The sequence below is a fragment of the Thamnophis sirtalis genome, unplaced genomic scaffold (genome assembly GCF_051295495.1).
Source record: "Thamnophis sirtalis isolate CommonGarterSnake01/CBP01778 unplaced genomic scaffold, rThaSir2_p1.2 scaffold_2, whole genome shotgun sequence".
Taxonomy (NCBI): domain Eukaryota; kingdom Metazoa; phylum Chordata; class Lepidosauria; order Squamata; family Natricidae; genus Thamnophis; species Thamnophis sirtalis.
Genome location: NW_028261382.1, coordinates 123,545,463 through 123,562,615, shown reverse-complemented (window position 1 = coordinate 123,562,615; position 17,153 = coordinate 123,545,463). Strand labels below are relative to the sequence as shown.

The 17,153-nt window shown below is 33.9% G+C and overlaps 2 protein-coding genes across 2 annotated transcripts in view; both read left to right on the top strand.

Moving 5' to 3' along the window:
- The first annotated feature begins 696 nt into the window (after nucleotides 1-696).
- On the top strand, nucleotides 697-3,303 carry POLR2K (RNA polymerase II, I and III subunit K). The gene is made up of 4 exons (XM_014060839.2): nucleotides 697-904; nucleotides 1,057-1,141; nucleotides 1,647-1,739; nucleotides 3,171-3,303. The coding sequence occupies exons 2-4, from the start codon at nucleotides 1,060-1,062 to the stop codon at nucleotides 3,191-3,193; spliced, it is 198 nt and encodes a 65-aa protein (XP_013916314.2). The 5' UTR covers nucleotides 697-904; nucleotides 1,057-1,059; the 3' UTR covers nucleotides 3,194-3,303.
- Nucleotides 3,304-4,572: 1,269 nt separating this feature from the next.
- Nucleotides 4,573-17,153, top strand: part of SPAG1 (sperm associated antigen 1) — a 28,939-nt gene continuing 16,358 nt past the window's right edge. Inside the window, exons 1-9 of the mRNA XM_014060845.2 lie at nucleotides 4,573-4,758; nucleotides 7,463-7,604; nucleotides 8,147-8,306; nucleotides 8,812-8,937; nucleotides 9,455-9,519; nucleotides 9,825-9,934; nucleotides 10,659-10,764; nucleotides 12,095-12,225; nucleotides 14,367-14,473. Coding sequence (XP_013916320.2) covers nucleotides 7,480-7,604; nucleotides 8,147-8,306; nucleotides 8,812-8,937; nucleotides 9,455-9,519; nucleotides 9,825-9,934; nucleotides 10,659-10,764; nucleotides 12,095-12,225; nucleotides 14,367-14,473 — 930 coding nt within the window. The 5' untranslated portion in view covers nucleotides 4,573-4,758; nucleotides 7,463-7,479. The remainder of the gene's footprint in view (nucleotides 4,759-7,462; nucleotides 7,605-8,146; nucleotides 8,307-8,811; nucleotides 8,938-9,454; nucleotides 9,520-9,824; nucleotides 9,935-10,658; nucleotides 10,765-12,094; nucleotides 12,226-14,366; nucleotides 14,474-17,153) is intronic.

Here is a 17,153-nt window from a genome sequence, read left to right as displayed (position 1 = left end):
ACTAAATACGTTTGTGGTATTCTTCAGAGCTTGTACAGCATTCAGAAAGATTATGTATTAATCTGAAAGGAAAAAAAGAATTTTCCTTATAAACAACGGAGGCACAATTTCTATGTTACACAATTTGGTTTAGGTTAAATAATGTGAACCTAGTCATTGTGGCTTATAAACTCTGGCCAACTATTTTTTAATAAACTTTGGTTAAACAAAGAGTTTTTAATATGTGAATTTAATCACAGTATTTTCAAAAATGGCCATTCAAACTCATGAAGTTTGTCCCATTGTGTTCAATGAATGTGCTCTCAGTCCAGTGCTGTGACTTGATGTGACTTGTCCATTCTAGATTTTTTATTTAGCAGTGAGAGAAAGCATTTTGTAGATCTTCAGATCCTTTGTTTTGAAACCAACATGTAGCTATAATAAATACTATTCAGATATAGGCGTTGGCATTAGAAGCTGTTCTAAATACATTCTGAATCTTCCAGCTCCCTAAAATCCTTTCAGGACCTCCTTAAACATTTTGTTTTCGTTGCATATTGAAAAAGAGAAATCTCTCCCCGCCCTCGTTTATTAAACTAGTAATATATGTACATTCATAAAACATTATACAATTACATCAAGAATAACTCAATTTATGTAATTGAAATCCCCTGCGTTATAGCTTCAGATCGCTTTCTCACAAAGGCGACGGAGTTTTAATTAATTACGTCATCAACGTGCGCCACAGAGTCGTGCGTGTGAGATATATCCTGTAAGGGAAAGAGGCCGTTATAGGTTTATTTTGAAGAAACCACTTCGTTTGAGCAGGTCTAGTCCGGTTTTTTTATTCCTTCCCAATATTTTTCCTCAATTCACATTTCCTTTTGACGCTCGGAGTAAAACCTCATAGATCAAGCTACGACCGGTAAGTCATGGGATGGAGTAATTTGCATTTGCGTTGTTTCCAATACCTTAACGAGCTCTCTTGTATCATTTTCTTTTTAATTTTGCTCAACTGAGATTGATTTATGGAGGGAAATTATGTAACCTGAACGTGCTGGCTTTCTTTTACAACAGGATATGGAACGTGCTGGCTTTCAACAGGTTATGGAAGAAGATGCTCCCCCTCCAAAGCAGCAACCAATGATATACATCTGTGGAGGTAAGTAAAGCCATAGTACACAGAGAATAAAACTGTTTAAGGGATAGGGTTGCCGTGGGGTTATTAACAAGACTTTCATATTAACAATGTTACGGTTATTTTTCCTTTTGATTTGAGTCCTAATTTTTTTAAAGCATAACCCTGAATAGTGCTATAGATTTAAATAGAATGTGTGTTAGTTAAAAATCACTAGTTAAACTTCCGGAGTCTCCATGCTAGTGTCGTTTTTCTTCATTCTGAAGGAGGAGGAGGAAAGAAACTAGATGTTATAGCTACTATGGGTTTGCTTCCTGTAATTATTCTGTGAAAAAGAATATGAGATAATCTAGTAAAAATTTTTTTTACTAGGGAGAGTTCTTTATATATCACTGAAGAGTAGTCAAAAAGCTAGTTAGCAAAATTTACTTATTTCCAATAAAATCTGTGTTTTTGTTTGTTCTAATGCTTAATTTAATTTTTTATTTTATCACTTATTTTACCTCTTATTGATTGTCATTGTTTTCAGATTGTCACAAAGAAAATGAGATAAAAGCAAGAGATCCTATCAGATGCAGAGAGTGTGGTTACAGAATAATGTATAAGAAAAGAACAAAAAGATGTATCCTTATACTTGAGCATCTTAATTTGTGTTTTTAATCTCTTCTAGTATCTCATTCAGTGATGTCATTTTACACTTACACAGTGATTTGCCAACAAGTCTGTTTTATTTCATACAGGTATACCATACAGGTAGACCACAATTGTGCCCAAAATTTCTGTTGCTAAAAGTTGTTAAATGAGTTTTGCACCATTTTATGACCTTACTTGCCACAGTTCACTATAGTTGCTAACAGTAACACAGTTGTTAGGGTTAATGTCTGGCTTCCCCCTTGACTTTGCTTCACAGAAATTTACAAAAGATGATAACATGACCCTGGGACAGTGCAACCATCATAAATATAAGTAAGTTGCCAAGAATCCAAATTCTGATTCTTTAATCATGGATTGCTGCAGGGACCATTAGTGTGAAAAACAATCATAAATCACTTTTTTCAGTGCTGCTGTAACTTTAAACAGTCACTAAATAAACTGCTGTAAGTCAAGGATTACCCGTATATTAGTTAGATGAAGCATACTGTAAAATTGGAATAGTATTAAAAGCTCCTTAAGATTATCTATAAAATGAAATGCCAGAATTTACTATTACACTATTAGATATGCAAATATTTAATCTGATTTAGAAATACTTTAAAGCAGGCTTGCCACAGCTTAAAGTATATAACATACAGCATTTGCTGTCCCAATTTAATGTTTCCTTTCATAACATTTTTAAATCCATTTCTCTTCAGGCTTCCAGACACTTAAGAGAGGAGTACATTCAAAACAGTCTGGTTAGGGAGTTTTTACATGCAGGACACCCATTTTTCCTTACAGTGCCTGAAAATTCTAATAGATGTTGACTTGGGCTTTTATTTATTTATAATAATTGTTGATAGCATAGTTGTGAGATTCTTGTAGAAAATAGAAACTACAGATTAAAAAAACTTAATAAATACATACACAATAGATCTCAACAATTGCTTTGTTCAAAAATACAATAGAATAAAAATATTTTAATATTGCAGAATGTAAGGAAGGAAGTTTCTACTTATACTTTCAGGGGAATCAAATTCACAGCATTGGGCCACTGTCTCATCCAAGCCCTATGTATTTCTCATGTACTGGAAACTTTCAGAAACTTTTTTGAGATAGGTTACATGGACAAAATCAGTTTAATAGTTTTTAGATCTGATTTAGAAAATATTTGATTTGCCAGTTTTATCTCTTAGTGAAAATGAGCAATAGGAAGGATTATAAGTAAGAATGCATGAATAGACCTCCAGTTAAGAATAAGTTTGTGAACTATGAGAAAATATATATGTGACAGAAGATGAGCTAAGGGATAACTACTCTTATTTATACATTGCAAATTATAAAATTATTTGTCTAATTTTTATTAGTTGTCATTTTTCATATTTTCCAGTCAGTCATTTCCTTAACTGTGTCACAGTAGTTGTATTTGATGCCCGATGAAGAGAACAGAGGATGCATCTAATTGATCTGAATTCATGTCCATTCTGTGTTGATTTTATTTAAGCAAATACTCCAATTTTGGTTCTTGCAATAAAATTTTATTTCAAGCACTTTGTTGACTGTTTATAGAAGCAACATTTGATTAGAGTTAAACCTACATGTTAGAGGATTGTTGTACTATCTAATGTAAATTATACTAATTAAAATTACCATATTGTTTTTGGTTTGGAATGAAATGGGGAAGGTTTGGAGGAATGAAGTAGTTCAGGATTAGATCATTAAACCAGTGTTTTTCAACCTTTTTTGTGCAAAGGCACACTTTTTTCATGAAAAAAATCACGAGGCATACCACCATTAGAAAATGTTAAAAAAAATTAACTCTGTGCCTATATTGACTATATATAAAGTAATTTTCCCACGGCACACCTTACACTATGTCACGGCACACTAGTGTGCCGCGGCACAGTGGTTGAAAAACACTGCATTAAACAATGGTTCATTCTGCCAGCTTTAATCATTAAGCTCACTAATAGATGCCCAATCATTTATTTTTAGCTTTATTTATCTCACTGACTAGTTACAAATATAACAATATATGCCAAATACTCACCCCCCCCCCATGTTCCAGTGTTGGGAAAACAATATGCAAAGTACAGAAAAAGTAATATATCAATTTAATATGTGTACATGCCCTTTTTTGATTTCTTGGAAAATGAAGGCTAAAATGACAAGAATTTTAAAAGTGAGAACTCCTTTACAGATATTTGGCTTGATTTTTATGGTTTTTTAAATTACAATAAAAGAGTCTCTTCCCTTATGTTTAACTTTATTGAAGCTTGAAATATTTGCACTTTAGTTTCAAATGGACAATCAGTCTTACTGTTCTAAGTGAAGAGATGGCATAGAGAATACTTGTTGAAAAAAATTGGGTCTGATACTATATCATATTTTTTCAATAAGGAGATGGAAGAATTCTGAATCTAATTTTCCACCTGCTTTGCATTATATTTATATGAAACCTGGTTATCTTTCTTGGATCTACTAAGGATAACAAGGCCTTTCCAAGCTATGTTGTTGTGCTGAGCCACGCAATTTGCTGGTGAGCCAATTTCTTGTTCCGTTTCTTTGCTAAACTGCTTCGCGTGGAAGGAGAAACAGAAAAGAATATATAAACTCAGTAAAATATTTAATCGATTCCTTCTGTATCAGATATCATGACCTTCCAGTGGTTTTAAATGAGGGGGGGGCGGGTTCTCTCCCACGCGGCGTCTTTCCCAGTGTCGCCATGGGAACCGTCCAACAACGCCACTCCCCTCCCCCTCCTATGGAGAGTTTCCTGGCTGGGACGGGGGTTTCCACGCATGCTCCCTCAGGTACTGAATCTCACGCGCCTAGAGGGAATCGAGCAGACTAACCGGCGGCGCTTCTGCCAGGTGCGAGCGCGTGCGTTAATTGGCTACTGACGGCGGGTGGACCCTCGCAGCATCCCTTGTGTAGGACGGGACTGTTGGGAAGCAGTGGAGGGAAGAGGAGGAGGAGGAGGCGCTCGGCTTTCATTGAAACAGGTAACCGTCCAAGGAGCGAGAAAGGAAAAAGGGGTGGGATGCAGAGGTATTGGGGAGAGCGGGAAAGATTCGGGGTGTGGGGACATCAATGGGAGCAATTAGAGGATAGCCCGGGCGGGGGGGGCGGGCTTCCCGTGAACACAGTAAACACGGGTTTGGTTTCGGAAGGAGCAGGGGAGGTGGGGAAAGGCTGAGGGTCCAATACCCGTCCATTCATTTCCATCTACTTTTTCTTCAGTGTCTTGGATCCCAGATGTAAGTTGAAACAACTCCCGGCATCTCTTGATATTGTTGGGAGTGGTAATTGAGGGGGGAACAAAGAGGCTTCATCTTGCCTTGGCGTGAAGAACCATATAGCAGTGTTTTCAAACTCAGCAACTTTGAGATGGGTGGACTTCATTTCCCAGAATTCTCCAGCCAGCATAATTCAATGCAGTGCTAGCTGGGGAATTCTGGGAGTTGAAGTCCATCCATCTTAAAAGTTGCCCAATTTAAAAAGATACAGCTTTAGACAGATTCCTACCTATTTTAGTCTTTCACAGGAGAAAAGTGATTCTCCTGTTATGTACCAAATCAGTTTATTTTCTGAATTCACTCTCAAATAAAGGAATGCAGCTTTGACAAGTTAGATCAGCATTACTTAATCTTTTGTTTACTCAGAACTTTCCCACTTTAAAAATGATGAAGGGCCTCCAACAAACTTTTGCTTATATGGGTTATGTTATCAATATCATATTAAAATTGACATCATTTGATGGGATTTTAATATAGTAGTTTTATAGGATTTAAATTTTGGAAAACCATTTCAATTTTACAGTCTTGATGAACCCCTAAGCATCTTAGATCCACATTTTATGAAATAGTGGAGTAGGTTCACGGATACACTGAAGCTGCAAAACCCTAGGAAGCCATATTTTTCAGTTTAGTACATAGCAACAGTTGCTAATTGTTTGAAAAAAAGGATGCTGTATTATTTTTGAACGACAGAGGGCATTTATAAGAACTGCCTTCCTAACAAAAAATGGTGTTTTGCTCCTATTCTTCATACATTTCTCCTGTTTTCTTTGTGTGTCTTTAGAGTTCACTCACAAAAAAATAAAACTAGAATTAAAATTAATTAAAATTAAAATTAGAAACATGAACACTGATGATACATTCAACATAATGTATTTGCTATATGAGAATTATACACACACTTCTTTCCTCTTCATTTCTTTAAATAATAAAAACCTAAAACAATTTATTTTTTGTGCACCATTAAACCTGAGCAATTATCTTATGGGTAAAAAATCTGCAAAGATTTTTTCTTTGGGCAAAAGGAAAATATTTTTTTCTTCAGGCAAATAGAAAGGCATGAATAACTTACATTCAGTCAAAGACAAAATTCCAAAGAGCAATTGGATCTTTTTAACACTCTACGTTTTGCAGAATAATAACATTAAAATAAGATACATAGCTCCTAAAATTCAACATGTTGCTCATTATAATAGCTACTCTACTTATCTGTAAATAGCAAAAATGATTTTAAAAGGCCATTTTTCACTCTCAATTTTTTCTTTGATAATGTCTCTTGGGCTTAGTTTAAGGCAGAATAGTATTAAAATAACTGTTTGATAAAATTATTAAATATAAGTCATTATATAAGATGAAATCTGTACAGCATGTATAATATGATCTGGAAAAGGTATGATGTTGCTAATATAAGAGATTTCTTTTCTGATCATTCATAAATCTACTCAAGAAGATTTCGTGACCTTTCAGATCAGATTTAGGAGATTCAGGAAAAAAAACCCTTCAATATCATCAAGAGTTAATTGTCTATTTTTGAATAAAATCTAACATGCTATGTTTAATTCTATCAGAGTCGGATTATTAGCATCAACATAGAATCTTTTAATATATTACCTTAATAGAGTACAGAATATCCTGATTTAATTTTGGCTTATTTGAAATAGTGAGGCAAGTTGGTAAGAAATAATCTATCATTCTACTTGGTTTTGTGTGTGTGTGTGTGAATTCTTCTATTAAGTGCTGAGCATAAATCAATATAGCTCTAGTCACAGAAATGGTTCCATATGAGTGACTTCAAATAAAAGCAGGTATAAAAGAGGTCCATGGGGAAAATCTGAAAGTATTTTGTCTTGTGTCTCTGTGTTCTCTTTTCCTGCTCATATTATTTTATTTAAATTTTGTTTTAATTAAAAAGAAATGAGAAAACATACTATGAAGCAAAAGAACCTGGAATTGGTATTCTGTTTATTACAGTATCATTAAGAGCCACATAGGCTTCTTTGAAAATATTTGAATAAAATATGCAGTTTTGCTTGGCAGCGTGCCCAGAACAAAACCTGGGAATAATTTGGGAGTAGTAGAAAATATTTAGAATGGATTATGGGGCAGTATCACCTGTTTTCCTTGACTGGGTAAATGGTTATTGATGATTAATCACATCTCTATAGCAGTGAGACAATCAAGAATATGGTCTCAAATTTAGATGAAATTATGTATGCCAAGGGTTATTATACAGGTGTTGTAAATTGATCCAGACCCAAATTAAGGTTGAGACGGACATCTTTCTTCTATATTTGAAAATAGTTTCCCAAAAAATCTGACTGTGTTTATAGCATTTTATTTTATAACTTGGGCAGTTTCATAAATAATTTTGAGAAACTATATTGGAGATACTTAAATTTTATCTTTGTAGCTATAAGTGCTGGTCAAATGTCATCCTGGTTCAGCCATGAAACGACAAGAACATATCAAATTCCTATTGATCATCTGGACTACAAATTCATTGAAAAATGCACTGATGTTAAGTATTTAGAAAAGATTCTCAAGATATTAAGGTAAGCATTTAAATGATGTTTATTTTTATCATAGAAAAAATAGATGAATAAAATGAACACAATGAACACTTTACTTTTTAAAAGACCATTATTTATTATTGCAGTTTATATACATACATATAACAATATAACAATTTATAATTAAACTTGTATTTGCCACTAAAATCATAGATTTTTTTTTTAATTTCTTGCTAAACTCATTTGTGGTAGTAAGAACATTTAGGTTTCTACAAGCCTTATTTTTATGTAGTGCAGGTAGAAACTCTTAAGTATGATTGTTAAAAAAGTAAAGGAAAATGTACAAAACAAGAACTATAGCAAAAGTAATTGGCAATATGTATTATAATAAATCAAATAATAATTGACTAGATAGGTTTGTGTGTGTTAAGGCTGATGATGTTACAGAAACTCCCCAAATTGAGGGTTTTTATTAATGATTGGGAGGGAAGGATAAGTATTTCATGCTGGTATTGGTATTTATGCTTTAATTCTTGGAATAATAATGTGTTTGGTTGGTTATCTAATATCCTGTTTATCTTAAGGTCAGGCGAAGAAGGACTTTTCCCTGAACTTATTTTATTTTGTGAAAACCGCATTGAGTCTTTGGCTCCAAATAGCAGAGTTCTTCGAAAAGAAAAAGCGGTAGCTAATGCTTCTGATTTTACTACTGAAGAATGGAAAAAAATTAATGATGACTTGACGGTAATTCATAATTTCAAACTGTAATGTAAGAATTTTAATTTAGGGTTTCATTTAGTCCACTGTTGAATCACACACACACATACACACACCCTGTTTTCCTCAGCTGGCTACCATCAGAAGACTAAATTCATCCCCTTAGTGAATTACAAAACTTTAAATAATTCTTGATGTTAAATTTTAAGATTGTCAAACAAACCACTTTGTCTGAAATCCTGCTTCTTATGAGATATAGCAATAAGTTGCATGTTCTTTTATTGGCTCTCCAGCTGTTTTACATTGCAAATTCTATATTAGCCAGTAGTCTAGAATAGATAAAAAGTGTATAGAGAACATCAACTATATACACAAGCACAGTATTGACTTGGTTTATGTTTTTACTTTCTCTTTTGCTGAACCTGCAGTAAAAATATTAGTCATTAATGCATCTGTAAAAATGTATTGTTACCTAGAGTTTTTAGGCTGCAGTTCTTACATATAGCAAATCAAAGTTATCTGTTTGTTTTAGAGCTGGATTACAGAAATGAAAGAAGATGAGTATAAAACGCAATATGCTACAACTGAAGTTTTCAAGGAAAATGTGGAAAATTTACCACCAATTCGTAGTTCAGAGAACCATCTTTCCCTAAGTCAGGTTATGCAATATTCATATGTGAATTTTATACTGCATGGGAAAAAGGGGAGAAAGAGTAAAAGTGCCATTCTTCATTAGAATATGTGATATACTATTTTTTTTTTAAAGCTCTTAAATTCTTTGGTACAAGTGTATTGATTCCCCAGAATTGTATCTTGAAACAATTGTTGAATATATTTGCTTATTTAGGTTAGATTTATATTATACCTTTCCTTTACAAGTTCAAGGCAAGATATATGGCACTGGATCCTTCCCAATTTTTTTCTTAACCACTAAGAGATAACAACTAACTTAAAGTTATTCAGTAAGACTTCCAAGGGAGAGTAAACTTGAATCAGTGTCTACCTAGTGTTCAACCAATACACTAAACACTAAAGCAAGTTAATTTGGATCAAGAATTGCTGATAGGTGTAATGTAGCAGAGCCATGTAGTAGGAGAGTTGAACTCAAGTTGAGTGAATGTGTTGAACCATAGTAAAAATAAATAAAAAGTATGTTTTTATAATATTTGTTACAGAATGAAACTGTAAAAATAAAGCAAAAAAAGAAAAATATACCAAGAGACTACAAAGAATGGGATAAGTATGTTGGATACCTTCTACTCATTACTTGGCATGGAGAGATGCTTTTATTCATCTGGATATAACTGTAAACTGTCCTTAAGGCCCAGATTCAATCCCTGATGTTGCTGGTATAAGAGTTTCTAATATCTGCATTGGGAAAGACAGCTGCCTAAGATTGTGCGGGATCATTGCTTTAATTGATTGGCAACATGAGTTGTGATAGAACACTGGCTTTCAAATAAAGGATGTTGTTTTGCACTTAAATCATATTGTAATGAAAACTTATTGTAATCGAAACATATACTAAATCATTTTGAATTTAAGGTTTGATGTTGAAAAAGAATGTTCCAAAATTGAGGACCAGGAAAACGACTACTCTAAAACCAGCATTAACAATAATACAAAATTGCCAAAAGCAGAGATAGATACAATAGGTAAGTAATCTCTAAGGAATCTATGGGAAACTTTAATTGTATATCTTAATGGCAACTGTACATATCAGATGTTTAAATTCCCATTCTCTGAAACAGGTTCCTACCACTTTATTATGCTTTGTGAAGATACAGCTTTGCCCTCTGTAAAACAAAAAGAAAACGTTTCTGATTGTATATCTTTACTACTGAAGTAATTTAAATACTAGTAGAAGGCAGGTATTTTGAAAATGAAATTTTAAAAATTATCTTTACCATGTAGCAAATTATATAGATTAAATAAATAAATAAATAAATAAATAAATAAATAAATAAATAAATAAATAAATAAAAGATTACAAAGAACAACATCAAATCTTGACATTTCAGTCCAGGCAGAGTTGACTGGCTCAAACCTTCTTATATACTGAATGAGCTCATAGGCTTCTAATATGCAGTTGTTTATTGGTTAACACTGTTCTCTAATGTCTCAGGCACAAATATGTTCCACCTTTGCTACTTTTAACTGGAGGATCCTGAGAATTAAACCTATGAACTCCCCCCCCCAATGCAAATCTATATCGAAATCTATATGAAATCTATAAGGTTATTGAAATGCAGTATTACTGCTTGCCAGATCAGTGCACTTTTTATAAGATACCCCTAGCTATGAAAGTTAAAATACTTTTATGTAAGCGTTTTTGCCTGTAAATGTTATTCCTTTCATTTACAATAAGAATTATTCTAGGGATGACTACAAAAGAAAAGACATTTGCTGCTCATCGTGAAAAAGAAAAAGGTAATGAAGCATTTGTCATAGGTGATTATAAAGAAGCGATTGCCTACTACAGTCGGTAAGTTACTGTTCTTTGAATTTTCTTTCTGATTTATTAAAATAATTTTATTTTGTCTTTGAACAAAGCAGGAACCTTAATTTGCTTTAAAAATAATCAGTTTCACAAATGAGAGCTCTTATGTTCCATAAAGGCTACAGAAACCACAATATATAGATAGAATCACTGTAAAGATTAAGGGGAGATTTGGGAATTGTTTCAGTAAAGGGCAGTATTTTTTTTCCTAAGTGCCAAGTGCAAAAATAGGTGGCAGCAGCAGCAGCTTTCCTCTTGAAGTTGGACACGACAATGAAGCCTAGTCAATTATCTCTTATCTCTTCCCACTTATGAGTATTAACCATGTTGCTTGTCTCTTTACAATTTATATTGTTTTGTTTCCTAGAATGATTTGATTGCTTATTAGTAAGCTATGACTTTCAATAAGTGTTGTATCTTATGATTCTTGATGAATGTATTTTATTTTTCTTTACGTACACTGAGAGAATATGCACCAAAGACAAATTGCTTCCAATTGTGATTGGCCAAGTGTCCAATCCAGTGGTGGGTTCCACTACATGAACGCGCACAGCATGAGCATGCGTTGTTACCTCTTGCGATCCCTCCGCAAGGCTCAGCTACACCCCAGCTGCTCGGCGGAGCATCGCACAGGAGCCATGCGCTCTGTGTGCGGAAGCACCAAAGAGCTCAAATACAGCTAAGGAGCTCTGGCGGGCGGGTGGGCCCTCTGGAGCACCATACCAGAATGGTACCTGATGCTCTGGGCAGGCACTGGTATGCCCGTATCAGGGTGTACCACCTGCAACCCACCACTGGTCCAATCACACTTGGCCAATAAAGAACTATTCAAAATGCCAATGTTGGAAATGTCACTATCACAAGAGAACGTCATTTCTATCTTCAGATTTTTTGTTCCCTTTTCAATTTGCTTTTTCCTATTAACCAATTTCGTTGTGTTTAAGTACAATGACAACAAAGATTATACTTACAATTGTTTAAGAGTTGGTTACATCTGCTCTGATTGTGTCATTAATTTCTTTCCTACTATATCTTGCCCTTGAATTGCTATGCAAAGCAATATGCCTAAACCTTTCTTTTGCATTTCTAAACTATATTGGAATGCAATAACAGTTCTTTTCAACTGACCTAATTCTTACTAATTCAAGTAAGTATTTGTAAACTCTAAATAATGTTGCTTACATCTACTAAACTCAGTTTTGGCCACAACGTCTGACACAACAGTGGAATTATCAAGCATTAAGTTGCTAATAACTATTTATTGAAGTGTCCAGATTGATTGTCTGGACTGATTGATATATTTTGCTTTTTGAAGAAGCATATCTGCACTCCCTACTGTGGCCGCATACAATAACAGAGCTCAGACAGAAATCAAACTCCAAAACTGGCACAATGCGCTTCAAGATTGTGAGGCTGTATTAAAAATGGAACCAGAAAATATAAAAGGTAGAATTATTTAATATATTTCTAAACACATTAAAGTGCTGAAACAAATGCCTTATAATTATGGCTAGTACAGTATATGTAGCAATTTTAAACAAAGTGTGAACTGTTTTTGAATTGTCTCTCTTTGAGCCTTTACCAATAGATTTGGGAAGGTAAGGGCAACCACTGGGTCTATCAGGTGATTTTTCAAAAAGATGAATTTTTATGTACCATATTTTTCCGAGTATAAGATACATCTTTTTTCCTCAAAAAGGAGGCTAAAAATCTGGGTGCATCTTATACATTGAATACAGCATTTTTTGCCTCCTGAAGCCCCATCCCCACACCAAAATGGCCGTGCATATCCTTATGGAGGCTTTCAGAGAGCTACTGGGAGCCGGAGAGGGCAGAAATGAGCAAAAAAACAGGCTGTTTCCCTCCCCCCCACCAAGTCCCCAGCAGCACTCTATAAGCCTCCATAAGGCTATGCATGCAATTATTTTTTTTTAAAAAACGGGCCTGTTTTTGTGAAAAACAGTCTGTTTTTTGCTCGTTTTTGCCCACCCCCGCAGCAGCACTTTGCAAGCTCACACAAGGCTATCCATGCCTCTTTTTGAAGAAAAAAATGGGCCCATTTTCATAAAAAACATTTTTGGGAGGTTTGCACAGTGCAAAAACTTTTTTTTTCCTTTTGGAAAGCTCTTTAATGGATTGATGAGAATTACATTGATCAAGTGCTGTGCCAGCAGATCAGGGTGCTGTGCCAGTACCTGTCTACTGTATTTCTCTCTCTCTCTATTTCTCTCTCTCTATCCCTCTACCTATCTACCTAATGCATTTACCTCTATTTCTCTCTCTCTACTGTATCCCTTTACCTACCTATCTACCTACCTACCTAACTACTCTCTCTCCCTACCTATGTACTGTATTTCTATTTCTCTCTCTATCAATCTGCCTACCAACCTACCTACTCTCTCTCTCTCCCTACCTATCTACTGTATTACCCTCTTTCTTTTTCTCTCTCTCTATCCCTCTACCTACCTACCTACCTACACCCACTATCTATCTCTATTTCTCTCTCTATCCCTTTATCTATCTACCTAACTACTCTCTCTCTCCCTACCTACCTACTGTATTTCTCTCTCTTTCTCTCCCTGTCTCTCCCTCTATCTACCTACCTTTTTTTAAAAAATGCTTCTTCAAAACCTTGGTGCGTCTTATACTCTGAAAAATGTGGTAATTGTGCAACAGTTGCTGCATGCCTGTCCCTCAAATGATCCAAATTACCTTTTGCATTCCAATCTAGAACATGCACAATCCTATAATCAAATAAAATATATTTAATACCAATAATTTATTACAAAAATGTGCAGAGTAGAAAACTTACATGCCTTCTTATTTAGAATTAATGAAAATTGTTTAATAGATGAGATTTATAGACAGTTTTAAATGAAAATTATTTTAAGCATTTACAAAGAGGTTGCATAATCTGCACATATTTATTTGGTGAGAAAAAGCAGGGAAAGCATAAAAAATATTGAGTATTTCCATATCATTATTCTATGTTCACTTCAAAATTTTATTTTATGCCTGATCTGAAACAATAATAACTAGGAAAGGAAAAGAAATAGTCACATGGTACATCAGAAATTCATTTTGGTTATCTGTATAGAAAGTTTTTTTTAAGTCATCCAGTAATTGAGGCCAGATTGAAATATGGGTTTCTTTAGCTTTATGCCAATATTTAATAGTGAGATTGCAAATTAGCATTCATACTTCTTTAATTTAAATGTGTTATTGCAAAATTTTAAAAAAATCTATTATTTGACATCCTCATTAGTAGATTAGATGTAAATACTCGTGATATACTTATCCCCAAATCTCTCTTCTCCAAACCTAAATACAAGGAAGGCGCCCAGAGTCCTTCGGGATTGGGCGGCCTATAAATTCATCAAATCAAATCAAGGAAACCCCAGTCATTTTAATGAAATCTGAATAGTCTGCAGATTACGCATATTATGTCAAATGCAATTTTTTAAAAAAAACATTTGTTATTGAGGCTGATTATATGTAATGTTGCTTTACATTTACAGTATATATGTAGCACTACAATCTTGTTACTCAGAAGAAAGTGATAACTATATTTGTTAATTAATTTGTAGCTCTTATGCGTCGTTCCACTGTTTATAGTAATCTGCAGAATTTTGAAATGGCTGCTGAAGGCTTGAAGAAAGTATTACATATTGATCCAAAAAATGCCATAGCTAAAGTAAGTATTAATACTTATTTTGAGAGTTGTAGCATTAATATGTAATGGTACTTGTGTAGCAGTTGTTTGTAGTTGGACATAGGATCATAGCAAGTGTGCTAACCTTTATTTGAATTCTGCGAATTTAGTTGCTGTGGCATTTGACAGAACTCTGTTGTAATGTGGAACCAGGGGTTTCTGATCAAGATGTGTTAGACAGGGACAGGACAAGGAATCCTTGAAATTCTATTAGCCTGATAACTGTTTAATTGGGGATTCCTGTTGGAAAGGAAAACAGGCGATTCTCTTCTGATAATTGATTATAGAAATTGCATCTGAGAAGATACTGCCACCATTTTTCCGAGAAGTGACAGTTTATATTGATAAATATGTAATGTTTGTCTTTTTAGTGATATAGCAGTGATATTAGGACACCAAAATAATTGTCAAGGCTATAAGAACTTGTTTGAATGTGTCTAAGAATAGAAACTCACAGTTAGAAATCTTATAAAATCTGTTGTCACATCTGTTGTTTCTTAAATAAAGTCTCATAATCTATTTAGAAAGTTAGTTTCAGCTTTAAATGACGTAATAGGAATTTCAGTGAAGAGAAGGCGCCTTCTCTTAATAATAGCAATAATATGTTAAATGTTGGTCTTGACTTAAGGTTATCAACTAGATACTGGGAACACCTATTGCTCTCCTTTTCTTATATCTATAATACTTGATTGTGAAGTTTCTCAAATTTGCCATAAGAGATATAATCTAAGAAAGCCTATCTTGATGGTATAGAATGAGCAAATAAGTTCCCTATTATGTTTTTCTTGAGCTACCTAACATAAATCCAAGAATATGTCTTCTTTGGAGGCTAGAAGACTACCTGTGTTTGCTATTGTGATTAATTTCAATTTTGGAATCCAGATTATTTCCCTCATCTTCTGATTAGCCATTTGTTTATCTTCTGTATTTAGCTGTGAACTACAGGCAGTGATTAGCTCCCTTTTCCTTTTTCTTACTTTCTCCACCACTCACCTCAATCCTTGAAGATAAGTATATTTTAAGTGTCTTTTGAACAAAAGCAGGCTTTTCTTTTTCTTTTTTTCTTTTCTTTTTTGCCTATTGGTCCAATAACTACAATAATACTTAGTTTATGAAATTGCCTAGGGAATGTCAGGATGCCCTGCAATCAACCAATAACAGCAAAATCAGGAATCAACATCTTTATTTTTGGTTTCCATCTGTTTGATTGACTTGCAGTCAAGACCAGTTGAAGAGTTAGGGAATAGGAGAATGCAACACTAAAATTCTGCCCTGATCCTATATACACCAGCTTTAGCTGCTTTAAATTTAAATTAACATGAGAAGACCAGGACTTTCCACACCCAATCTAAGTTAGCTCTAGTTGCTGTAAAGGTTTTTGGGACCCGAATCTTGAATGTAGGAGGAGTGAGCTAATAGAATATTCCTTTCCTGATGTAAAAGCTTATCATATACAGTAAGTCTAAACCAAAACTTCTATAAAAATTAGCTCTATCTACTCAAAGGGTTTCTTTAGTCAAGCCTTCTCTGAATACTTTCTAGCTGCCATTATATGCAGTTTTAAATCAAATGTTTTCATTTACTATAATTATATGAGCATTTTAATTGTTTTAAGTGTGTGTTCTGCTTCAAGATGTTTTTGATTTGGGAAAGGTAGGTAAAATATAATAAATAAGAAAGCAATGAGATTTGTCCCTTTGGTAACCTGGTAGAAACTGACACAAAGGACCATATTTCAACTTTTTTATTTGAAAAAAAAAGGGGACAAAGTAACCTAAGTCATTTGGATCTCCATGTCATTTAATTAAACCAGTATCTGGCTTCCAGATATTGATGATTTATGCTTACTAGCATTGCCAAACAACATGGTTAATGTTGACAATTGTACTTCAACAAGATTTGGAGCCTTCAAATGCAATTTTGCCTAAATTAAATGGAAATGATGGGTTTAAGACAAAAAGTACAAAAAATGGATGTTATTATCATGGGTATGTTACAAACTTTACAAATTTTTGAAAGAGGCAAAGCAAACTAGATCAAATTATAAAATGTTTATGGAGGGAATAAATGGCTATATACTGTAAGAAAAATTATAGAAACTCCATATTTTCTTGTAAAATACTAGAAATTAATGCAACTATGATATCTTATTAGGCAGAGTACGTGTAGTTAAACATTACAGGAGATAGTTCAACTTGATGTTTTTCTATTTATTTTTCTATTTATTTTCTTTTTGGTATTTTTGACTAATAAGATGGTAGAGTAACAAAAAATCTTTTTCATCCTTTGCTCCACCAAAAAGCAAAAAATAAATGCTAATATCCACTTCCATTGTTCAAAATATCAATTGTTTGATGCAAGGAAAAAGCTACCTGCAAATAAAGATGTGAGTTTTCTGGTTATAAATTTCCATTGGATAACTACTCTGATAACTGCTTTTCCTGATGGCAAAGCTTTGGTTTTGGGTTGCAAAATAAACTTTGTGAATGTGAAAGAGAGCTCACTTCAACTCGTGAGACTGACAGACAAAGTGAAACAAGAATTCAAAATTGATTATACAGAAACAGGAGTTGTTGGACAGGCGCCCTGTAGAAATTGAAAAACTAGTTAGGAGTACTAACAATTCTTTCATGATTAAATGATCCAGATCTAAATTACGCTT

Bases quoted from the DNA above. Each gene is read 5' to 3' on its own strand.
- POLR2K (XM_014060839.2), top strand. From the start codon at position 1,060: ATGGAACGTGCTGGCTTTCAACAGGTTATGGAAGAAGATGCTCCCCCT. The intron at 1,142-1,646 runs GTAAGTAAAGCC...CATTGTTTTCAG, and splicing joins AATGATATACATCTGTGGAG to ATTGTCACAAAGAAAATGAG. The intron at 1,740-3,170 runs GTATCCTTATAC...ACTGTGTCACAG, and splicing joins TAAGAAAAGAACAAAAAGAT to TAGTTGTATTTGATGCCCGA.